Source organism: Gallus gallus, chromosome 1 (genome assembly GCF_016699485.2).
Source record: "Gallus gallus isolate bGalGal1 chromosome 1, bGalGal1.mat.broiler.GRCg7b, whole genome shotgun sequence".
Lineage (NCBI taxonomy): Eukaryota > Metazoa > Chordata > Aves > Galliformes > Phasianidae > Gallus > Gallus gallus.
This window is the reverse complement of record NC_052532.1, coordinates 55,628,508-55,654,386: the sequence shown is the minus strand read 5'-3', so window position 1 is coordinate 55,654,386 and position 25,879 is coordinate 55,628,508. Positions and strand designations below refer to the sequence as shown.

Sequence of the window (25,879 nt, the reverse complement as noted above, 5' to 3'; positions counted from 1 at the left end):
GTGTCATGGGTCATTCAGGTCACAGTTCCTCCATATTCTCTGTGGTGATGAATTTTGCAATTCTGGCACAGCTGGTGTTCCACAGCAAACCAGTTTGCCAAAAGACAGCTCCTTAGCAATAGGTCCTCAGAGAAGTACAGAAAACTCCACAGGTTACATGAGATGGCAGTCCATCAGTTTCTGAGAAATCTAAAATAAACTGACTCTTAAAGACAATCAGATATCAATCAAATCAAATACCAATGCAAACTGTGGCACGGGAAACTCAGCAAGAGTGTGTTTAAAAGAAGAAAAAACTCTGCAAGGCAGAGTCAAGAAAAACAAAAAGATTGTTGTCATACCTTATTTAATATTAATTTTATTTTAGCATAAACCTCTTTTTAATCTCAGTTTGCTATGTAGGTGTTATGTACTAGGATATAATTACATGTCCTAATATGGCTACCAGACCATAGTGCTAAAATCCTTCTCTCCACCTGAGTCTTTAAATATTTCTTTTGCTCCAGAGGAATCACCCGGTTGAAAGTATGTTCTTCACAAACATTCAGCCTGTGGAAGAGGGGGTGCATTAGTGCATTGGCCCCTCGTGAGTATGTGTCACAGCTGAGGGCTTTGTTTTTCTCCCAGCCTGCAGTTTTCTTATCTGCAGCACTACTTGTTCAGTCAGCAGAGAAGAGAAATGAAGGAACCTGCCTCACCTCACACAGAATAACCTTTGTAATGTTGGATTTCCCAGACAGAAACCTTTGGGCTAACAGAGTGTAACCATTCAGTAGGATCCACTTTCCATTCAGCCTTCACTTCTCAGTAGTGAACTCTCTGTATGCTCATTATCACTCACATCAGATGGAATAATTAATTACTGTTTACTTCAGCACATTACTCTTCATTAACATTCCTTTAAAAGAAAATTGTACTATCTCAAGGCCACTGATCTTTCCAAGCAGCGTATGTGTGAGGGGGGCAGTGCACTGCAGGGAAGCTTAGCCTCTGTGTTTCTGTGTTTCAGGAATGGTTCACGGTAATCGAGCACTACCACCGCACCAGTGCCACCATTAATGAGCTCGTCATAGGAAATGAGTACTACTTCCGAGTCTTCGCTGAAAACATGTGCGGCCTCAGCGAGGATGCAACAATGACCAAAGAGAGTGCCTTGATTGCAAAAGATGGTTAGCTAATTAGCTTTTCCTTACTGAAAGGGATGGGGTGTGTGCACAGTCTGGAAGTTGATTAGACGTAAAGGCCATAGATGAGGCACAGTGGATTGCTAGGACATTTCATATTAGGACTTTGTTGTTTGTCCACATAGCTTATAAGTTTGATTTTTTTTTTTTTTTTGTGGAGTGGGACATTTTTTCCATGTTATGTCACTTACTGTGGTCTTGGACTCATATGACACCACTGGCAGATCTAAGTCAACAGGAGCTGGAAGAGAAGCAAAGCAGTTGCTCTGTTAAGAGCTGTGAGTCATGGCCTCTCTATGGAGACTCACTGCAAGTGCTGCAGTACATTTCAGGGCTGATCCAACAAGTAAGCTTAGCCTCTTGCTTTACCTCTCTCACAGGTGAAGCTGGACAAACTGAATCTCTGCTATCAAAAGTCCTGAGATTTCAGAAATTGTCAGCTTGGAAGAGCAATGTAAACCTGAAAAAATAATCTGTCTCTTTATGGAAGGAAAAATCCACAATCTGATAGTTTAGCTGAAGAAAATCAAAGCTGGTTGGTTGTGTTTTTCTGAAAGGAAGGAATACATGACTGCCATGATATAGAGCACAGACAATCCGTACAGCCCACGTGGACAGGCTGAAATACTGGAAGTCAGGGAGGCTCAACAGGGGACAATGTGACGGACAGTGATCCTTGTCATTGGGTGTAGAGCATTGCAGAGCTCAGGAGCAGGTTGTAGCCTCACAGAGTTAACCTGGCACTCCAGAGAAGTTTCTACCTGCCTGAAGAAAGAAAAATACACTTCCACTATTAAAAAGAAAAGAGTGTTTCTATTAGAAGTGGGATCACAAATGAAAACAGAGCAATAAGAATTGCTTTTCATCACTGCTTACTCAACTCTGTCATGAAAGTAAATGCAAGGCCTAACCTGCAGTGTAGCTAGTAAGGGAGCTTGGAGAAGGTTTCAGTGACACAAAGGTGTCTGTTGAAGCCTGTGCACGGGAAAAGATGTCAGTCTGTCCAGCTGTCTTTATTTAGTACACTATCTACTCATGAAACAAAGAGAAGCTCTCAGACCTCTATATCAAAACCAAGGGCAAGAGTAAATTCCCAAGTCCCCTTCCAGCCTCCCTGACAATTGAAATTACTACACCAGACTGATTCCTAAACCAGTGCAGATCAGAACAGATGCAGACTTTGTAACTTTTTAAGATGTTTGGGTATTTAGTTATACTACAACGCTAGTCTTTATTAATGCCTTGTTTTCATTTTATAGGTAAAGTCTACAAATACCCAGTTTACGATGACTTTGACTTCACTGAACGACCACTGTTTACTCAGCCTCTAGTTAACACGTTTGCTGTAGCTGGTTACAATGCTACTTTGAACTGCAGTGTTCGGGGCAACCCCAAGGTACAGCACAGCAGTGTCATTTAACACATGAGAAAGTTTAACCCAACAATAAGAACTGTAATACAATTGTTACTATACAAAGCCTGCTGAAGAAAAAAAGAGAGGTGTGGGCCTTAAAGCATACAAAAAGGACCTCTGCCTACTTACTGACCTGTGTTATAGGTGTTATAACAGTTATGAAATCCCCAGATGACACAGGGAAAGGGTAAAACCTCAGGAAAAGGTGGGGTTGTACAGAGACCTACACTGACAGTAAAGGTTGTTATTAAAGTGAAGCCATAAGTATTCTACAAAAAGGTAATTATGGTTTAAGTAAGTGCATTGTGGGAATGCACTGGGAATGCATAAATTCTCAGTTCCATTGTATCTTCCAATATGAGTTAAGTATTAATGAGATTTATTTTCTACCATGAAAATTCAATCTAGTAAAATGAGAACTCCAGAGAGTTTAAGAGCATGTTCACTTTCCAACAGCCTGTGGCTGTTCTTTCTGAAAATCACTGTTAAAAACATGCTTTCTGTTTTGATTCAGAGTAACTGGATATCAAAAGATAAAGCTGAGGTGTCTGCTGTTATTATAAAACAACATCTTATGTTGATAACAAGTTTATATTTATGACTTTAATTACATGAGGGGAACTCCACTGAACAACTCAGAAACAGAGGCATGGTGTAGCCTGTGTTTATGTTTGGGTTAATGGTTAGCTTCCCTTCTTTCTCCATTTTATCTACGTTGTACCATTTCTGAATTACTCAGCATTAACAGAGCATCACACGCAGTGGTAAAACACTTCCATTTGTAGGTTTGTGCATGTGGGTCTTCTCTTGTTTCTACCACAGCCCAAGATAACCTGGCTGAAAAACAAGGTTGCTATATTGAATGACCCAAGGTACCGAATGTTCGGCAACCAAGGTGTCTGTACCTTGGAGATCCGCAAACCCAGTCCATATGATGGAGGCACTTACACCTGCAGAGCAGTCAACGAACTTGGAGAGGCAGAAGTTGACTGCAAACTGGAAGTAAAAGGTAAGGGTTTTAATTCATTGCAAATGCACTGTTTGTCTAAATACCATTTACACAGGAGACAAAAGTATGCAAGGCAAAAGCAAAAGGGAGATTAAACAGGTTTTTAGTTTTCCCAGGTGAAAGTAACTTGGTGTTAGTACAGAATAAACTACACTGGCAGCATCATTTTCTCTTTGAGGGCTGTGTTGTACTTAATGCTGTATCTTCTTAGCCCCAATTCACACATTCAGTGATTGCAAGGACTCTTTCACAAGTGATAAAGTGGTAGAACATAAGTCTCAAAGCTCTACAGCTTACCTGGTAAACTCTAAGACTCAGCCATGGAACTTATTGAGAAAATGTTAAAAAAATCATCCTGAAGAGGATACTGGTCTCTGAATGAAGTGGAAAGGAGACAAGAAGAGAAGGAAGAAACATTAATTCATGGCAGATACTGTCTGCTTTAAAATGGCATATTAAACAAAACATTTGTTTCCAAGGAAAACTTGTTAATGTAGTTTGTTAGCAAAATCACGTAGCAACACAAGTACTGTTGCCAAGAACACGAGCTAGCTGATATAACTGGTGAATTTTTCTTAGGAGCCAAGTATTTTAAATGTTATTTTGCAAATACAGGGAAAGAGGAGAAACATTTTAGCACTGACTGGGACACAAAGAATGACAAGAGGATTTGGATTGGACTACTAGTTAATTTTTCTGAAAATTGTACTTTCAGAAAATTTCTCCCTGGCAACAGATGTGGTCATATTTAACTGCATTAACTTTCACCAAAGGCTTTTGTTTCAACCATGAAATAAGCATTTCTGAACAAATAAATGTGAAGTTGTACGTAAGGAAAGCTGCCTAAAGAGAGCCAAGAGGAAGTGTTTAAGTCGGGAGTTTAGAGGGAATTTAGGCTATCTAAATATGGTCCTAATTTTATTACTGCTATCATGCTTGTCTATAAAGAAAACTATACTGTTTAATATCCTCAAATCTGCTAGCAAGAAGCCACTGCAATAAATATTTAGCCAATGAAGCTGAACATTTAACTAATGTAATGAAAGTATGCATAATATCATGTTTCTTAACTGTCATGATTTATTTTTATGTTGTTGTTTAAAAGGTAATGTCCTTGAACTGGATATATGAATCTTTTCCATAATCACAAGAAAATTTTCTGTTTCACAGCACAGCAGAAGACCTCATCACCTGGGAAGGTTGCTTCATCTATTTTTTATACTCATATATATTCATCTATTTTTTTATACAGCAGGCAAAGGCCAAGTTAATTTGCTATTCCATCAGACTTTCTAAGTCCCCAGACCTTCACGTCCTTAAAAGAGACAAAAACTGCCTTTGATCAATACTGACGGAAATTTAATTGTTTACTATTGCATATTTATGTACTGCTATCTGAAATAGGCTGGAAATGGTTGGATATTTTTCCAGTTGAATAAAAGTAATTCATCTAGGGAGGAAAAAATGCACAGTCCTGTTCACTAAAGTGGTTATTAGGTACATGTGTGATTATGTCCTTGAGGACCTTTGCTGAGAAATATCTATCTAATGTTCCTATGTCCGGTTTTCTGAGTAGTGTCCTGAAATAGAGAGCACAAAATTCATTATGTTTGAATGTTTCCAGGTCTTTCCCAGCTGCAGCTGATTCTTTTCACAATGGTTGAATTAAAAATTATATAAAAATACATATATTTATGTATCTGGCTACTTGGCAACTTACACTTAGGGTAGATAACACTGAGAATAGTGAAGAACTAGAACAGCAGAGGTTATAGAGCCTTTGGTATCATGAGACTTTTAGAGGAATGATAAAAGTAAAATTTACTGTTGGGTTACAGTATGCACTAAATGATATCTCAAGACTGTGTCTAGCTCTGTGATATTAAGTGACTTCCAAACATTGCCAACAAACCCTAGCACCACAGTCAAATTCAAGCATCTCTCTGATTATCCATCTCAAAGGAAATCTCAGATAGATGCTTGAGCTTGGTGCATCATGTCCTGAGGGCTGCAGTAATCATCCTACCAGCTGGTTGCAGCACATCCTGCAGCCTCACTTGATGCCCTATGTTGGGATTGTAATTGAACCCATCTACACTGGGTCCAACAGTTGCTAAGAGAGAATGAGGATGTAAGAATACTCTCTTCAGACAAAATTCAGTCTATCCTTTTTTTTTTTTTTAATAAACCCATTCAAAAATACCTTATTTTTTTTCTCAAATAAGTAATATTTTCTTTAAAAGATCAACTGAAAAAGTAGAATACTACTCCACAGACATCTTACCCAGAGCATCTGATTCCACAGTGTTTTGGGTTTGCATCACACCTGAAAGAAATCCTGAAAAATGCAGTCCATTAAGCATCCCATCTGGGCTGCATGCTGTTTCTCTCCCCTTAGCTATGTGACAGATTCCTTCATTAACACAAAGCTCCTAGTTAATGGCGTGCTTCAGAGCCCAATCTCATACCATCACCTAGTGCAGCCCCACTCCTTCCTACCATGCCTGCTTGGTCTGTGTTTCCTTCCCAGCACTGTGTGCTGTGAGTCCTTACCCTCACTGAGATCCCACTCTGCATCCTGGCAGGTCTATTGGCCACGGTTTATGTCTCCTGACTTCAGTGCATAGGGTTTAGACACTGGACATCTGTTGCAAGGATTCAGTGCTGATGCTCTTAACATGACTGGCAGTTCAACTGACGAGTTCAAAGGGAATAGGATTAAGCAAAGACAGCAGCTGTAGCTTGACAAAACGGAATAGGTGTGGGGTTTGCTATATGACACAGACAAATGCAACAAGTATTAAATGACTAGAACATAAAAACATAATTGAACCTTATTTCAACCTTCTATTGACTTATGTGTTGAACTCACATTCTTTTAAGTATCCCAGCTTGTCTGTTCATTTAGTAGGGTTCTTCGGATGACTGCACTTCAAAATGACACACAGAATCATGGATTATGAATTGCTAGAAATGGATTGCAGTGTGTTTGGATATGTGTGTGTGCATGTGTGCATTTATATGTCTTTAAACTGGTGTGACTTCAGTCAAGAAAGTAATGATCGGGGTATGAATCTGTAATGTTGAGATGCAGTTGAATATTGCCTGACCAAGACCAACATGCTCTAGGCAATGCTACATATCTGGTAAATGTATGAGCTACACTGGTATTATTGGAGACAGTAGCATAGTAAGTCATGCTAAAGAGCACTGTGCCATGCAAGAGTATATGTTACAGTAGTTGCATTTTCTTCACAATGGAGAAAAGAATCTCTAGACAACTATTTCTGACATGCTGGAAATTTGAAGATTATCATGTGTGTATATATGTTCAATTTGAGGAATGCCATGGAAGAATTACAGACAGAACAGTGTCTAGGATTCAGTCTTGCATAGTGTTTGAACAACAGAACAGCCACGAATGCTATGGTTGGACCAAATAGTCTTAGCCTCAACCTTAATGATTCCATGACTCCATGGTTCTATGAATACTCTGACTATGAATGTTATCAATATGCTACAATCTAGTACAGCATTTGAGGTGACAAATCTAAATTCCTACTTGCTACTAAATTTACTGCTCATTTTCTGAACAAGTATTAATGATAATTTTGATAATTATAAGCACCAATAAGAATAATAGTAAATAAAAATAATATACCCTAATTTATCCTTAAAAGAAGATCCCATGTTTACTGATGTTATTTGAGACAGGTGCTGCTTCACTCTTTTCAGTTTTGCTGAGTGAACTTAAAGAAGACTGCTTAGTGAGCTGCTCTGTACAGCTGCATATCCAATCTTTTTTATAGATATAACTGTGCTGAAAAAGATCATATAGTACAACTTAGAGACAAGAATACCTCCATTCTGAAAGATGATGCATGCACAGAATCTCATGATATATTTTTCATACCCATTTTCCTAAGGAAATTTTTTTTAAAAAGTCAACAAATTTCTATTCTAAATCGGTGGATGTAGACCCTTAAATACAGCTTTAGATCTCTATTTATGTAAGGAAATGATTTCGTATCAGCTTCACTGAGGTCAAGGAAAAAGATCAGATAGAGCACTGTGCTTCTTTTCATCATGAAATGTGTTTTTAGCCTACGTCTGTCATAAGAGTGAAATGAAGATCGGTGGTCATTCTGATCAGTTGATGGTAACAAAGATGCTGTGTGAAAAAATATAATAAATATATGGTGTTAAAATCAACTTGGAAGAATTTCAAATGCGAATAAATACCACTATAAATATTCTAATTCTGCAGTGATATATCAAGGAGTAATTAATCCAGGAGAACCAATCTTCATGGCGGGGAATAAGCAGGTTTATAATGAGTATAATCCTCTGGCCATTCCATTTCATTCCCTTCCTCTCCTTTCACATTGAAACACATTTTCTGCATGCAAAGTGTGTATTTATTTGCTTTTTTTAGATTAAACTAGCTGGTGTCTCATGGCATACTAAGTCTATGCCACATGAGCAAAGAAGGCCAAATTAATCAAGAATATAGGAATTTAACAGCAGTTACAACAGTTTTAGCCATGCTTCTGCTATACCACTGAGAATAAAGTTACTTCTACATATGAAGAATTAATTTAGTAACCATGCCTACCATTGACCAGAACACTTAGACCTTCCCAGGAGACAGAATTTTGTATCTCAGCAACCAGCTCTCGGTCAGTGTGTAGAATTACTGAAATAACAGAAGCATCATGAAGTCATTTGCTGTGCTTAAAATGCATTCTTTATTATAGATTAGTTTTTGATTGCGGGTTAGCGCTCTAAATGATAATCCATGCCTGAATTTGCACTACAGGATCTAGGGATAAATTCCTGATCCAGTTGAAATCAGCTGAAGTTTTATACTTTCAGTAACGTGAAATTTCATCACATTGGCAGTTCATTTGAAATGTAGATTGATTGGAATTACAATGGCAGAGAATTTGGCCCTTTCCATAGAATTGTGTTTCCTTGCAACCTTGCCCAAATCCAGAATATTGGCAGAGCAGTCTTAAGATGCCCAGAAAGCCGTTTCCTGTATTTCATACATCCAAATGTATTATTTCAAAACTAAAACAAGTTAAGAAATCAGTCTATACAATGGTCCTGTAGCATTTGAAGTATTAAGGTATTTTTCTAAAATGGCTGCAAAAGGTACGAATTCGAGTGCTTTTATAGGGACATATATATGGACATTTTACATAGTCAAAATGTTTCATTAAAGGTAAGGGCTCCTGTAGAGCCAATGGCATGCTGTAATTAATGTAAATGTGGATATGTGACAAAGTACATACTTTAGTTCACAGGTACGTAATTAGTCTGTACTTGATTATTTTGCCTTACAGAGTTTCGACATATATATATATGTTTCAGTGTTACGTGTGTGCTTTTTTTCCCTGGTGGAAAATACAATATATATATATGTGTTAGCTTCTTTGAAGCTACGTTTGGAAACTTTTACAATAAATATCAGTCGCATAATTTGGTTCCAATCTATACTGTAGACTAATTACAGAATTTATAGTTAATTGTACGTATTAATATAGCTTTTACACATTACTGATAATTTTGAAGTGGAACTGGATCCCCAACCTTTTACTCTCCATGTGTTTCTATTCCCATATGTTTTACAAGACTAAGGATTAAAACATCATCTTGAAATAATTGTAAGCATAATTTCACTCAACATTTTCTCTCTACTTTTGTGTTTGCATTAAATTGTTACTTCTTTTTCTCTCTCTCCCTTAGTTACAGAATAAGGATTTTTGAATGTATATTGTCATCTAAGGTAAGCTTTCATATGGTACTTGCATATGAAGCTTATGTCTGTTTACACGTCATACAACGTCTGCCTAGTATGGCATGATTTTCATTATGTTTCTTAATGAAAATGGTTTTTGAAATGAGTAGCATGATAGTCTCAATGCCTATAAAACTTGATTTTTAAAATAATTGCTTGTTACAGTAATCCCTGGTAGTACCACTTCCCACTGTTTTCTAATGGCGCATGTTCCAGTGGAATTTACCACAAGCACGACATAGCAGGAATAATCAGCATGAATAAAACACATTTTGCATTTACAGTCAGTTATTTTCACATAGGAATATGCCTCTACATAAATGAAATATTTATTCAGCACTTGATTTCATTTACAAATGAATGATTCTTATCAAAATTTGCACTACATGAGTTGAAAAGAATGCTAAAAAGCATGCATCTTTTTGTCTGCATTGTGCATCCACCTAAGGTCGGGAACAAAGAGTTCTGCAGCAATGCAAGTGTTAAACAAGACAGTTCAGTCTATAATCACTAGAAACTAATAGCACCTTAACTGGATAATCCTTGTGTCAATAAAGGATATCAGTTCTTAAACTGTGCACTCGGGATAAAAGTACGTAAGTATCGGCTCTGCACTTAGCTGAAGCATTCGGAGACAGTGATATCTTCATCCTGACAATGTACTTTTGCTTTAAAACCTTTGGTGCGTTCCAGAAAAAGCTGAGAAGGTAAGTGCTGTTATCAATGGGTGATCTGGCAGCTTGCAGAGCAGAGCATCTGCACAGAACTACATGAGGAAGATCGGTGTTACGTAGCGCTTTACCACAAATGCCACCCTTCCCCTTGAGTAAGGACAGCCTCCTGTGTTTTAGCAAAATATTTATCTTTTTTCCACTCCTCATTCCAAATGAAATTAACGGAAGTACCCATGGATTTCGTTTCTTCTGTAGATTTCCATGGCTTTTTTTTTTTTTCTTTTCTTTTCCAACAGAATGAGATTTCAGTTCTAATTTGGGTAGTCTATATTCAATCACTGATACATCGGTGCTATCTGGGATGCCCAGGCTGCTTTGTTAAACACTGCACACAACTTTTCTGGGCACTGAAAGAAATATTTTGTCTTGGATTCCTGAAGTATTCAGTCTACTCCAAAAACCTTTTGCCTGTGCCCTTTGGTGCAACTAACACAGAGCGGAGCAGAACCAGCTGTAAGCAGAGCTTTCATGGAGTGGGCAGCTGAAGGCGTTGTGATTTCATGTTCTTCACTCAGACCTGAATCTAAAATAATTCTTCATACATTCCCAGGAGATAAAGGCTTTGACTGTAGTCAGATATCTCTGGAGCCTCTATTTCAGTCAGCCCCTCTATCTAAAATCTTGGTTTTTTTCCGTATATATACACACACATATATATTACACGTGCCATACCAGGTGTTACTTTCAAGCAGTGAGGTAAATACTTTGCTAAATACTTACAAACCAATATAGGACCCAAGTCTGGAATAATACGAATGTCTCTGCATGTTTTCAACAACTCTTTGGTGCCGGGTGTTTTCTCTGTTCTTCCTTCTGCGCTGACTTCCATCTCCAAGTGCTCTGCACCCAGCCTGATGGAATCCAGGAGGGTTACTTGCTAATCATAGAATATTGCATGGGGTGAGATAAATGACCGTATATATATGACTTACCAGCAAACAGAAATGCAATTCATCCTGAGCAAGGGAACGGGAAGTTTCTGTGCAGTACAGAGATTAAATAATGGTTAATTCTTGTGCTGAACTTTTGAACGGGGATGAATTTTATCCTATCTCAAAATCAAATATATGGTAGGGACTGACTGAATCTTTGCCACTTAAGGCAGAAATTAATGGCACAAACCTATTCATCACTCCAGGGATTTTGAACCTGAAAACTGTCTTGTCCCTTGCTTGTAGGTGGGCTTTCGTTCTTCAAACTACTAATGGATGGAGTGCCTCCGCATATCATTGATGCATATATGCGCGAAGTACAGGCAGACAAAACTGAGGGGAAGTGAGAGTCCGACCGCAGTGCTTCCTGCCACCGCGCTGGGAATGGGCAGCCAGAGTTACAGCATTTTAGTCCTTGCAACAACAGAACAAACGTGTGGCTGGAGATTTTCTTTTTTTCCTTTCTTTTCTTTTTTTTTCTCCTTTCTCATTTGTCGCTCTGTTTTCCCTGCCTGCTCTTACTGAAAAGAAAGAATACGCATGGATTGCTTTGGGATTGAAATGAAATGAACTGAAGACAACACGCTCTTTGTAATGTTCAGCTTTATTTTCTGTTTGATATTGTGTTTTGATTTTTTTTAATGAGGAAAGAGGAGAAGCTGTGTACGAGGAGGCGGTCAGTTTGTACTCGGTGGTACAACGCAAACCTTTGGCAGACTGAAGGTACAAGGATTTGTCAGTAGATGTGCAATAAGACCTTTGGAATACATACCTCTTTGATGATGTATCTTATCCACCTGAGAATTGCTTAACAGAATATGGTTTTATTATAACGCAATTAATTCATATGTACTTAATGATCACTTAATCTGAACATATCTTCCTTTAGAAGTTTTGATTTCCTAAATCCGACTCATCAGTCTCTCAACTGAACTGAAATTGTTTTATTTAATGTACAATAAATATGAAGTGTTTAAGATCTAACAAGTTGTTGATTACTATTTTTTGGTGTTTTTTTTCTCATCTCACCGTATTTCTTATTTAGAAATACTGCAGAACAGGAACTGGAGCACACAGCACCACATAGTTCAGTCTCCTGAGCCACTGAGCTCACCCTTTAACATATCTAACACTGAGTGCAAATGAGAGAGATGCTACCAGATACATGTAGTCTAATACCTGTGTGTTTTCAATATTTAAAATATTATAAATTCTATTGGTGAAAGCTCTGATCAGTCTGAACCAGACACTTTTCTGAGCAAGTCGTGCAGCCCTTACAAGTATCAGAGGAATAGAGAGACTCACACCACATCATTTGTGAGGTTAAAGTACAGGGCCAAAACGCCATAGCTAAAGCTAAAATTGCTATATTAATTCTCCAGCTCTATGGTCATTCCCCTTCAAGAGAACTGGGTACCAGCAGTACTTCAGAAGTAAGTCTGATCATCTGTAAGGCTCTGGCAAACTCTGACACGTGTGAGACAGAAGGTCACATGCAATTTGACCAGCTTGCCAATTCCCTATCACCCTCTCATTTATTTACCTGCCTGTTCTCACGTCAGCTGTGGAGATAAGATAGGTTGTGTGCTTACTGACTACTGATTGATCCTCAGTTATGGTTTGTGAAGAATCCACTAAAACCAGTAGTATCATTGTATTCATTGATGTCAGCACATTTCCAAATGCCTAGCAGTCAGTAATTACGCACGAATAAATGAATTTGTTACTATGAATCGCCACTGCTGAACTGGTAGTTTTGCATTTGAATTACCACTTCTTTCACTTGGGGATCTGAAAGTCTTTTCTCATTCTTTTTTTATTTTTTTTTCCTGTAAATTTTATTCACTCTGAGGTCCCTTTTCTTCCTTTTCTCCTTCCCATCACTTTCCTCTCTCCCCCCTCTGTGCAAGGAAGCAGTTCTCCATTCCCAATGATTTTGGACACCACCAATCCTGTATTTCAACCTGCTCCTCTCAAAACCATATCCCTCTTCTCTATTCACACCTACACATGAAGGAAGGCAACATCCCTTCTTTGGGTAAGGAACTGGCTAGAGGGCCATGCCCAAAGGGTAGTAGTTAATGGAGTTAAGTCCATCTGGCGATCCATTACAAGTGGTGTCCCCCAGGGGTCGGTAATGGGACCCATCTTGTTTAATATCTTTATTGATGACCTAGATGAACGGATTGAGTGTTTCCTCAGTAAGTTTGCAGATGACACCAAGTTGGGAGGTAGTGTTGATCTGACTGAGGGTAGGGAGGCCCTTCAGAGGGATCTGGATAAGCTGGACTGCTGGGCTGAGGTGAATGGCATGAGGTTCAACAAGGCCAAGTGCCGGGTCCTGAACTTTGGCCACAATAACCCCATGCAGCACTATAGGCTTGGGGCAGAGTGGCTGAATGACTGTGAAGAGGAAAGGGACCTGGGGGTGTTGGTTGATGCTCGGCTGAACCATGAGCCAACTGTGTGCCCAGGTGGCCAAGAGGGCTGATGCCATCCTGGCCTGCATTAGAAATAGTGTGGCCAGCAGGAGCAGGGAGGTAATCATCCCCCTGTATTCAGCACTAGTGAGGCTGCACCTCGAGTACTGTGTTCAGTTTTGGGCCCCTCACTACAAGAAAGACTTTGAGGCCCTGGAACACGTCCAGAGAAGGGCAATGAAACTGGTGAGGGGTCTGGAGCACAAATCTTATGAGGAGTGGCTGAGGGAGCTGGGATTGTTTAGTCTGGAGAAGAGGAGGCTCAGGGGAGACCTCACTGCACTCTACAACTTCCTGAAAGGACGCTGTGACGAGGAGGGTTTTGGCCTCTTCTCCCAGGCAACAAACAGGACCCGAGGAAATGGCCACAAGTTGTGCCAGAGGAGGTCTAGGTTAGACATAAGGAAAAACTTTTTCTCTCAGAGTGGTCAGGCACTGGAATGGCCTGCCCAGGGAGGTGGTGGAGTCGCCATCCCTGGTTCAAGAAGCATTTGGATCAGGAGCTACGAGATATGATTTAGTAGCTTGTGGTAGCAAGGATGGGAAGATGGTTGGACTGGATGATCTTGTAGGTCCTTTCCAACCTTGTGATTCTGTGATTCTATGATTCTATGAGCATTAGGAAGAAAATTCCACACATGATTATTTATTTCTCTTTATTCCGTATCTCACCAGTCAATAGGGTTTTCCTTCACCTTAATCTCCTATCATCCTTCACTTGAAATATAATGAGTCTAATTGGATATATTATGGTCAGCACCAAAGCTATAGTTACAGTGAGGTTGTGCTTTTCACTAAACAAAAGAATACATGCATAGCCAGTTTCAAGTTCATTTATCTGTCTCTCCTGCCTTAACATACCACATACAGTAACCTGGTGGCTAGCTATAAACCTCAGTTTCCACTGGGACTCCACTGGTGGAATTAGCTTCTCTAATTTGTACCACACAGCAACAGTGCTGGCAGACAAGCTGAACTAAGCTACTTTTCACTGGGTGTACACTGAGTGTGATGTCCGCATGGCCTTAATTCCTCCTGAGTTGTACTGCCTGGCATTTACCACTGAGTGAGATGCACCACGCCAGTAAGAAATAATGGATATCTGGCTGTAGTTGGAATTTAGATGATTGATATTAGTATGCTATAAGTTCATACTTTCATTAGTGAAGCTGACTGGTCAGGCTTCTGGATTAAGGATTTCTTGAATATGACTTTAAGAGGAATTTTATTATTGAGTGGGATAGGAACAGAAATTCTAGTAAATAGAAAACAGGTTGCAGAACCTTCAATAGAGAATAAACTTTTGATTTATGATGTATCACCTGATGGAATTCTCCAAGGACGGTGTTCAACAGATGAAGTGATAAAAAGGATTAATTTTGAAATCTGCAGTTAATACCAGCTTATTAATATAGCGAAAACTACACGCAAAATGACCAAGAGAGAATGGAAGCAGCAGGAGAATATCATGGTGCAGAAGACATGGCCCAGTGATCCCAAGAGGAAATTTCTCCCAGATAGGCTCACATGGGATTTACAGGAAATCAGTGACCATGAAAGAGACTTAGGAGTAAATGGCAGCAAATAAAACCTGGTCACGTGATATAGAGTAACAGCAAAATACAGGAGAAGTGAAACTGGCAGTGATTTTATAGCTTATGGCTGTGTTCCCTGAAGTTCAATTATATGTGAAACTACTTTGGTCCTCAAGCTATTCTCCTCTTTGCTATGTGCACTCACCATCAACTATTTGGCATTGAGTTCATACCTCCTTCAGTAGCACAATTCATAAGGATTCACTTTTCTATTCACTTTCACAAACTTGGTAGAAATTTCCTACTTTTGAAAACTCTCCCTTGGTGTTCAGCTTGACTGAAGTAGGACAAGGAAAGTTACTACTTGGAATAAGAAGGCCAACCCATATGTGTACATACACACATACATACACAAAGGAAGAGGAATCAAAGTTAATAAAAAGATACGGTGTTTATTTTTAAAGAAGCCAGAAGAAAATATTTTGGCCTGCTGGCTTCTTTTGTGATCAAGATACCATGGAATCAAAGAATTGTAAGGACTGGAAAGGAATTCTAGACATCACGAAGTCCAACCCCCAGCCAAAGCATATTCCCTAGAGTAGGATCCACAGGAAAGCATTCAGGCAGATTTTGAATATCTCCTCCAGACAAGGAGACTCCACAACCTCTCTGGGCAGCCTGTTTCAGTGCTCTGTCACCCTCAAAGTAAAATAAGTTCTTACTTGTGTTTGTATGGAACATCCTGTATTCCAGTTTGTACCCGCTTCCTATTGTACTACTTCTGTATGTCACCAAAAAGAGCCCCCACTGACTTGACTTCCACACTGTAAATGTTTATAAACATTGAGAAGACCCCTCTCAGCCTTCTCTTCCCCAGGCTGAACAGTCCCAGGGCTCTCAGCTTGACCTCGTAAAGGAGATGCTCCAGGCCCCACATCATCTCCGGCCCTCCACTGGGCTCTCTCTAGAAGTTCCCTGTCTTTCTTGAACTGAGGAGCCCAGTATTTCAGATGTGGCCTCAGCAGGGCAGAGTTAATTCAGAAGTCCAGGCTGAGAGTCAGATTTTCTTTTTAAATATCCATTTTAAAAAAAGCACATCTATAAGTTTCCTGTACTTTGTTTACAGGGAAAAAATGTAGCATAGCTAACTTTAACAGAGCGTTGAAAATGACACTTATTTGAATGCCTTTTGTTGTATTTTGAGATTGTGGAGCAAAAGGCACTCTATTTTAAGCACTGAATACTTATGGTCACTGGGTTCACAGCTTGCTTTCCTGACTGACAAGTAAAGCTGCTGCTTTGCTGAAGCAGACAGCAGAAAGTAAAAGCATATCCTGAACACTGAGGAAGTTCTGGAAACCTGAACACACCCAACTTTGATTTCTACCTTCTCTTGTTCTATGTTTTGTTGCTAAACACTTTTTAAAGTATATTTAAACAAACAAGCAAACCAAAAACAAATAAACAAACATACAAAGTCCCTTTTCAGGTTCAATAATAAATTCATCTACTCAGTCCCTATCTTTTTATGATAATTAATAATAATAATTAAAAGGGAAACAAATGGATGCAGTGGTGGTTCGCTTACAACTTTTACAAAAACTGTTTTTCTCCTTTTCCTCTTGGCATTGAAAAGAGCTTGAGCAATCTCTTTAAATACCAATACCCTTATGCTCCTTGACAACAGTAATGCTCAGGGAATTCAAAGCAGCAGTTTCACCTTTTTTCAAGCCCAGTGATTCCAGTGTGCTGGGGATCTGGCTGGCATTGAATATAAGTGTTGTGTGTGCTTTTGCCTTTCTCTGCTTGGCTGTCATTGAATCTTTACTTTGTTATGTATTATTCCTCCATTTGCTTGTGGTTCATTTCTTCTTTGTTCCAGCCCTAATCACTGCCTCTCACTGTATTTACTGGACATAGGGTACACTTATCTGTTTCCTTCATTGCAGGGCAGCTAAGGTAGGTGACCTTTAAATGCCCCTTCCAACTTAAATGATTCTAAGATTCTTTTGTGTGTGTCAAGCACTCCTGACACTTGCCATAGAAAAACGTGCTCAAAAACTTAATGGCTTCATCAAAGAAAGGGAATTGGCTTACACTGAGTAACAGGAAACTGCTCTGTCCCAGAAGATTCTACAGCCTCTGGCCCCCAATGGATTAATTTGCACTTGGAACAGGGCAGTCCCAGATATGTGTACAGACTGAGAGACGCCCTTGAGAGCAGCCCTGCGGAGAAGAACCTGAGGGTCCTGATGGACGAGAAGCTGGACAAGAGCCAGCAGTGTGCGCTTGCAGCCTGGAAGGCCAACTGTGTTCTGGGCTGAATCAGCAGAGGGATGGCATCAGGGAGAAGGAGGGGATTGTCTCCCTCTGCTCTGCCCTTGAGAGGTCCCATCTGGAGCACTGTGTCCAGGCCTGGGGCCCCCAGCACAGGGAGGACACAGAGCTCCTGAAGCAGGTCCAGAGGAGAGCCATGAGGATGCTCAGAGGGCTGGAGCACCTCTCCTGTGAAGACAGGCTGAGGGAGTTGGGCTTGTTCAGCCTGGAGAAGGCTGCAGAGAGACCTCATTGTGGCCCTTTCAGCACTTAAAGGCAGTTCATAAGCAGGAGGGAGACCAGTTTTTAATACGGTCTTATATGGACAGTACCAGCAGGAACAGTTTTAAACTGAAATAGGGGAGATTCAGGTTATATGTTAGGGGGAAAATTTTGTCTCAAGGGGCAGCGAGGCTCTGGCACAAGCTGCCCAGAGAAGCTGTGGGTGCCCCATCCCTGTAGACGCTTAAGGCCAGGTTGTTTGTGGAGCCTGACCTAGGCCAAAGAGGCCGAACATGTCCTCGGCACGCAGTGTTTAAACACCCCACAACCAGGGGGCCCGCCACTCTGCAGGCGGGTGAAACCGCTCAGCCCGCGGGCTCGAGAAATGGCGCCAGGTTGGCAGCACCGCGGTCCCGCCTGAGGAGACGGCCGCGCCCCGAGGTGAGGGAAACAACCCAGCAGAAAACGAACTCAGACAAACTGACGAGGCGCCGCGGGGGCTGTGGTTTGCCCGAGGAGTGGCAGCCGCGGGGCGTCGGCCTCTTCCGCCGCTGCCTCAGCCCCGCCCCGAGCGGCGGTGGCGGCCGCCTGAGCCCGGTGCCGCGCGGCCCGTCCGGAATGGCCGCCCCGTGGGTTCTGCCCGCGCCTCTCAGCCCGGCGCAGCTGAAGCGCCTGGAGCAGCACCGCTACAGCTCGGCCGGGCGCTCGCTGTTGGAGCCCTGGCTGCAGCCCTACTGGGGCTGGCTGGTGGAGCGGCTCCCGCCGTGGTTGGCCCCCAACGCCATCACCCTCGGCGGCCTCCTGCTCAACTGCCTCACGGCGCTGCCGCTCATCGCCTCCTGCCCCACCGCCACCGAGCAGGTACCGCCCTGCGGGACGCGGCCTCACCCGATCCCCGCCGGCACGGAATGCCCGGAGGGCCGGGCCTGTGTCCGCGGAGGGCACGGTGGGTTTGCCCCGAAACTGGGGCGGTGTGTGGGTTGCACCTACAAGTTTCCCAGCACGGGATCTTCGTGGTAGTTGTAGTGGGGAATATCAGGGGAAAGTCCATCTGTGTGGGGGCTTTGTGTCCTGAAGGTTGGCTGTTCTGTTGTTCTGATGGGCTTAAATCTTAAAGGCAGACATGGGGTTTGGCAGTTGGGTTGGTTTTTTTTTTTTAATATACATAACTTGGATATACTTCCATGAGTATTCTTGTTGACAGAAGCATCCTTATTTGTCCCTAATTGCTTTGCCTTTCACGCCAGCAGTGGTGGTGCTTGCAGCAGTTAGATCAAGAAACTGATCCAGGTCAAAAACTAACGCATTTTGGTCTGAGCCTTTTGGCTTCTCTGAGGTGCAGCTGCAGGCAGTAAGGAGAAAGGAGAGAGAGGAGAGTAAATGGCTGGAAACTGCAGGTTGTCGTCTTCTAGGCCTGGGGCCCCCAGCAGAAGAAAGATATGGAGCTGCTGGAGTGAGTCCAGAAGAGAGCCATGAGGATGATCAGAGGGCTGGAGCACCTCTCCTATGAAGACAGGCTGAGGGAGTTGGGATTGTTCAGCCTGGAGAAGAGACAGCTGTAGAGAGACCTCACAGTGGCCTTCCAGTACTTGAGGAAGGGGAACCAACTTTTTACATGGTCTAATAGGCATAGGACAAGGGGGAATGGCTTTAAACTAAAAGAAGGGAGATTTAGGTTAGATGTCAGGAAATATTTCACTCAGAGTGTGGTGAGGCACTGGCACAGATGCCCAGAGAAACTGTGGGTGTCGTATCCCTGGCGGCGCTCAAGGCCAGGTTGGATGGAGCCCTGGGCAGCCTGAGCTGCTGGGAGGCAGCCTGCCCATGGCAGGGGGTTGGAATTGGTGGGCTTAAAGATTATTTCCAACTCAAGCCAGATATTCTGTGATTCTAATGGCCGTACAGCTGCTACCTTCAGCTTACTGTTGTGATGTAAGTATCAGTCCCGTGCCAGCTGCGTGTCATGGTGTTCATTCTAGCTTTTCTTTCTTTGCCATGAACATAATGATAAAGCAAGTAAATTTTAAGTTATTTTTTGCTTTGAGGACTCATACAAAAAAGTTATGTTGCAGACATTCAGGGAATTACTTCTTCCAGGAAAGCTCAGGTTGAGCTTTAGGAACGTTTATGATTGTCGCAGAGGTTGAATTCTATAAGAACATACAGTCTGGACCAAACTTTCCCATTTAGACATCAGTATATCAGTTACAAGTGTGTAGCATAAAAGCATACTCCTTCTCCTGTTGCATTGTTCTTTGAGCAGAGACAAAACTTCTGTTGTCTCTGCTATGTGAGCATGCCCTGGCTTCTGCTGCTCCCCTCACCATCATTATCTTTCTCATGCTCTTCTTCAGCCTTTCTCCAGTGAAGGTGGTATCTGGGTGGCTTTCTAAAAAAGGCTAAACCTGCTGCAACACTACCATGTGTTGAATGCACTATTGTAACATCTGCTCTGTGCTTTTAATGTGTAGGCTGGAAGGGTTGGGGGAAGGTGGAACTGAAAGTTGTGTTAAAGATGGGTGTAGCACAAGCAGAACTAATAGTATGGTGCATGTCAGTGTTGCCTCGCTATGCTAGCGAGCCTCTTCCTCCATCCATGAAGAAACCATTCCTAACAGTCCTGTGTTGAGAACACTGAAGCCATCCACAGCAAGTGAGTAGGTGTTAAGTGGCAAAACCAAGCCCATGGATGGCAGCCTCCTGGTGCCTGGTCAGACCCAGGTCTGCCTGGCACAGAGCTCCTCCAGAGCCTCTGGTGGCAGATGCTGAGAGCAGAGTGCTCTGCCCTGGTGTGTGCATCCCGGAGACTGGAGCAGGGAGTTCTCAGTACGGATTCCACTGAGATACCTGTTAGAACAACTGGTGGATCAACTTCCCCTCGATTTTCCCTTTTAAATTCTTTGTTTTGAATGCTTTCAGCTTCTATTATGTCCTACTGCAGTGAGTTCTACAATTTAATAATGCTTTCCCTGCCCCATACAATGCAATTGATGTCTGAAACCATACAACTCTCCCCTTGTCTTCTTACTGTGTAGTAGCTATTTCTTTATACACTGTACTTGCTGTCGTCATCAGCATCAATAGCTACTAAATGCCAATTTGCTGCTGACCAGCACAGCATGTTTTGGCTTCATAAATGCTGCCTGCTTGAGCAGTGCCTTCTTGTGTAGAAGGAACATGGCTTGTATTGCTGTCTTCTATAAATGCACCCTTCAGCATAAGCTTCTTTATCTCCATCTGAGTCACAGCAGACCACACTCCATAAGCACTGCAGCAGCTAAAATCCACGTGTGTGGATTTTCACAGTGTCTGTCCAATTTCCTTCACTGTCTGAGGACAGGACAGCCACCTACAGAAACAAAACACATTACACCAGCTGGGGTGGGGGGACACTGCCTCCTATTTCGTGCCCTGTACAGAGTTGATGTATCTTCTTTACTATGATTGAAGACTGTCTTTTATTTCTTCCTTTCTCTTAGAATCATAGAATTGTTTGAGTTGGAAGGGACCTTTAAAGGCCATGTGGGTGTCCCTGTTCATCACAGGGATGACAACTAGATTGGGTGCTCGGAGCCCCTTCAGCCTGACCTTGAGTGTCTCCAGGGATGGGGCATCTGCTGCCTCTCTTTTTCCTTACATCCAGTCTAAATCTCCCCTCTTTTAGTTAGAAATCCTTTCTCCTTGTCCTATCACAGCAGACCCCATTAAGAAGTCTGTCCCCGTCTTTCTTTTAGCTCCCCTTTAGATACTGAAGGCTGCTCACAGGTCTCCCTGGAGCCTTCTCTTCCTCTCTCAGCCTGTCCTCACAGGGAGGTGTTCCATCCCTTGGGTCATTTTTGTGGCCCTCTTCTGGATGTGCTCCAATGGGTCCACGTCTCTCCTGTACTGAAGACTCCACATCTGGACGCAGTACTCGAGGTGAGGTCTCACCAGTGCAGAGTACAGGGGCAGGATCACCTTCCTCACCCTGCTGGCCACGCTTCTTTTAATGCAGACCAGGATATAGTTGGCTTTCTAGACTGTGAGGAAACATTGCTGGCTCATGCCCAGCTTTCCATCCACCAGTACTTCCAAGTCCTTTTCAGCAGGGCTGTGCTCCATCCTTACATCCCCCTACTTGTACTGACAATAAGTATTGCCACAACCTTGCAGTTGGATCTGTTGTACCTCATGAGGTTCTCTGGGGCCCACTGCTTGAGCCTGTTTAGGTCTCTCTGGATAGCATCTGATGCCTTGGGCACGTTGACCAATCATAGCTACTAGACTGAAATTCTGGAGGTAATGCTTTCTTGGCGGAAGCAAGATCATGCTTTAACCCACTCTTTGTCTCCTTAGCAGATTTATTGTCCTATGTTCTCCTCCTGAAAGGAAGGACTAAGGATGATCATCGTTGTTGACCATCTCCTGGGTTTCAGTGTATCATAGCACAGCTGGGTTTCCTAGATACAACAGAAAGTGACGGTGGTATCGAAGTGTGAGATCAATGAGGTGGCTGATCTGACAGTAATCATAGAATATGTATTAACTGAAAGTTCTGCTGACCTACAGTATGAACACTGTGCTTGTCTTGCATTAGAGTGTAGAAGGAGCATGCTTTAGATGAGGACTGCCATTTTATCCCCACCATGTGGTAGTGAACAGCTTTTGTTGCTAAGAGGAGCATTCCATGCAAGCTGACTTCTCTGAAGCAGCTGCAGTTACTCCATTAGCACAGGGTTTTCATACTAACAGCAGCTCTTACTTTGTTTTGATCTTATAGCTATTAAAAAATCCTGTAGTAGCTGTAGCAGAATCTAAGCAAAGAATGGCCAAAACTGATCAGAGTGGATTTCATCCAGTAGTAAAGATTTGTCCTGCATGCTCTCGACTTCTTCTGTTCCATCATTTCTCATTTGTTTGTGTTCTTTCAAGGCATTTCTTCCCATTGTCTGTAATTTCCCAGAGAAACAGAGAAGGGCAGCTGTGCAACCTCGTCTAGGGAGCCTGCTTTGGCGAGGGGGTTGGACCAGATGATCTTTGGAGGTCCCTTGCAGCCCTTCACAGAATTGTAGGGGCTGGAAGGGAAAGGTTATGGATTTGCAGTTTGTGGGAGAGAGAATAAAGCAGCAGGTAGGCGGGCGCATTTGGTGTGAGCTGAGAGCTTTGGGGCCATGAAGGAAGGAGCGTCCCTGGCACAGCAGATAGGAGGTGTGAAGCACTGAGCAGGGCATGCAACACCCATAAAGTGAGAAACAGAGCGCTCCAAGTGCTGTTGGATGTGAAAGGAGATGGTGAAAGTTTGGGAAACCATCACAGAGAGGGGCGAAGGCTCTCTGAAATAATCATAGAATCATTAAGGCTTGGAAAGACCTTGATGATCACCCAGTCCAACCATCAGCACATCCCCACCGTGCCCACTGACCACGTCCCTCAGTGCCACATCCACATGGCTCTGGAACACCTTCAGGGACAGTGACTGCACCACCTCCCTGGGCAGCCTGTGCCACTGCAGCACCACTCTTTCTGAGAAGAAATGTTTCCTAATATCCAACCTGACGGAGCTCATTGGGGAGAGAAGGATTCTGAAGTAATGCAAGGAGTCCCTGTTGTGCAGAAAGTGCACTAGGGATGTGTTATGGTTATTCTTTTTTCTGCCCTATTGTAATGCAGATTTAAACAGCCCCCTTCCTTCTGCTGCTTGTAGCACAATCATACTGAGGACTTCCTGCTGAGCACAAGTGAGGGAAATTCTCTAGTTCTGGGGGAAAAGGGAGGAAGTGCAGTGAAAATAGTTCCTTTTGTGCATCTGTGCCAGAAAGGGGCACTACAGGCTAGTGCAGAACTAGTGCTGTGGGAATTGAGGGAATTACATTATGACTAAAAGTAGCGAGTGATGAGGAGGTGTGGGTGAATATTTAGATGTCACAGTCCTTGGGCTGTTGAACTCTGTGGGTTTGAACTTTGCTTGAAATAAGTGGCAAGGGATCTTCTTGGCATATCTACTCTCCTTCAGCTGTCCATGCTCTTCCGCAGTGTGCCATCACAGGGACACAAAACAAGGGCTGCTGTTGGACCTATGCTGCTTCCTAAAGGCAAGGCGTGCCACGCAGACCTGCCCAATGCTATGTCTGCATTCTTTTGGCATCTTCAAACCCTGGGTTCAGCAGGTGACCTGACCTTTACCAAATCTGCAGTTGACAAGAGCCTGTATAATCTTTCAGACTTCTTTTTAATTCAAGCAGAGAAGCCTTTGTTTGTTTGTTTTTCTTCACTGGGGTTTGTGTTGTATTCTAGCTCTGTTAGAATGGCATCTGTCTCTGGCCAAATAATGCATTTGCTTGGACAGGATGTAACTTTGGGCTGAGATAATAAACACCTCATCAGTGAAAAGCTGATGATTACTGGGAGCCTCCTGACCTTTCAGCTGAGTCCCTCAGCCATGTCAGCATTCTCAGATGCTCCCACTTCTCTAATTTGCAAACTGCTTGGGTGCAGCGTAGGAAGTAGCTGGGGACATCCCTGGATGAAGAGCCAGGCACGTGAGGAGATGGCAGCTATAACTATAAGGGACACATCCCTTACAGGTGTTAATGGACAAAGGTGATCCTCACTGAGTGGAGAACAAAAGCTCTTCTCTTTTTCCCCCCTCTTTGCAGCTGGGTGAGGGGGATGGTTCTAGTTTGGGAGCCGGAGGGGGGAGGGTTTGGTGCTCCGATTTGTGTCAGCTGGAGCTCTAAGCAGATGTATCTGTGCTCTTGATGCTATGCCTGTACTACAGCTTGGAAATAGACAAAGACCACTGTAGTGCCAAAACACCTAATAGAATGGTCTGACTTGAAGTTGCTTTACTTCTGTGAGGTAAGGTAGACAGAGATGACGTTACTGTGAACAAGAATTCTGTTATCATGTTGTGGAGGAATGTGGCTTGTGTACTGAGCACTGGGTACAGCCTGCTTTTGTCCATGATACAAAGAACCCCCTGACTTCAACAAGTTAACTAAAATCAGTCTGTTTCAGTTATAGGTAGAATATTGCAAAAGGAGAGGAGCCTAATGCAGCCAATCAGTGGCCTGGGCAGCATTGCCAGGTGTGACCTGGTTACTTGCCTGAATCCTGGGATTACAGTCATCAGTAGATGTAATGCTATCTTCATGTAACTTGTAAAAGTGTGTGGAGGCACATCTTAAAGCCCTGGAAATTACCTCAGTGGCATTTCAAAGGAATATTGGTGATAAAATCGGGAATGTCTTCAAAATTATTACAGGATAGGAATGAAACTGTTTCTCTGTTTTGTGCTCATAATGCTTTTTCTATAAATCTCTGTTGGGAGCTGGCTTGCTTGAGACTATCTTATGTTCTCCATGTAGCAGTGATCCTGAAAAAGCCCCTGCAGCCTCTGCAGTAGATTTCATCTATGGATTATATCACAAGTAAAATGATCTTTGCTGGCATCCTCATTGTGTTTTCACCCCCTGAAGTGGCTAACTTGTGGCAGAGAGCGCTCTGAGAGGGGCAAGGGTGGGAGTGGGGACTGCCAGGCAGCTGCTGTTGGCCAGTGGAGAGTGGCACCAGGTGAGCTTGCACCAGTGAAAGCCTTGAGCTTTTTCCCCTTCTCCACAGCTCTTTCAGACCCGGCCACTGTAGCAATAGACTCTTCTTGTTGCAGACATCTCTGCCTTTCCTCCTTCATCAGACAAGCAAAAGTTTTTCAAACAGCACTTAAGAATTCAGACTTCATTTAACCTTCTTCCACAAAACCAGATAGCTTCTAGTTGAGCTGTGCTGACAAGGGAGAAGAAATCTATGCAACTCAACTAATTCCATTGGTAACTGTCAATGTGTATTGCTGTCATCACCACAAAAAAAAAAAAACATGACAGCCTTCAATACAGGACAAGGTCTCCAGTAAAAAGCTATTGCTGTTTTCAGGCTTAGAACTGAACCTCTTTTAAGCACAAGATGTGTTCTACGATCAGTGTAATTTGGGCATAACTTTAACTGTAAGCCATGGAGTATGATGATGAGAAGACAGCATTGGCTGGAGAAGTGGCTCGCCTCATGGGCATTCTTATCGCTGCCTTCTCCTGTCCCTCTCAAGAAATTGACTGGAATTGTCATTTGACTTTTCCCCAACAGTAACATTGGGTCCATCTGAGCATGGACAAAGCTCAGCTTGGTTAGAAATTTGATCAGTTGTCTAAATCTAATTAATAGCCTTTGCTTTCTGAAATACACATAATCATGTTGGCCTATTTGCACTACAGGAGAGGA

General features: G+C 42.5%; 2 protein-coding genes across 6 annotated transcripts in view; both read left to right on the top strand.

Moving 5' to 3' along the window:
* MYBPC1 (myosin binding protein C, slow type) overlaps window positions 1-11,432 on the top strand; it is a 71,328-nt gene extending 59,896 nt beyond the window's left edge. The window contains exons 30-35 of the mRNA XM_046910028.1: window positions 1,010-1,169; window positions 2,444-2,580; window positions 3,421-3,607; window positions 7,875-7,933; window positions 9,359-9,398; window positions 11,323-11,432. Of these exons, the coding sequence (XP_046765984.1) occupies window positions 1,010-1,169; window positions 2,444-2,580; window positions 3,421-3,607; window positions 7,875-7,933; window positions 9,359-9,379 (564 nt within the window). The 3' untranslated portion in view covers window positions 9,380-9,398; window positions 11,323-11,432. The remainder of the gene's footprint in view (window positions 1-1,009; window positions 1,170-2,443; window positions 2,581-3,420; window positions 3,608-7,874; window positions 7,934-9,358; window positions 9,399-11,322) is intronic.
* A 6,750-nt stretch (window positions 11,433-18,182) lies between these two features.
* CHPT1 (choline phosphotransferase 1) overlaps window positions 18,183-25,879 on the top strand; it is a 19,528-nt gene continuing 11,831 nt past the window's right edge. For all 5 annotated transcript variants that reach the window (NM_001030764.2, XM_046939074.1, XM_015285488.4 and 2 more), the window contains exon 1: window positions 18,183-18,490. In NM_001030764.2, coding sequence (NP_001025935.1) covers window positions 18,248-18,490 — 243 coding nt within the window. In that variant the 5' untranslated portion in view covers window positions 18,183-18,247. The remainder of the gene's footprint in view (window positions 18,491-25,879) is intronic.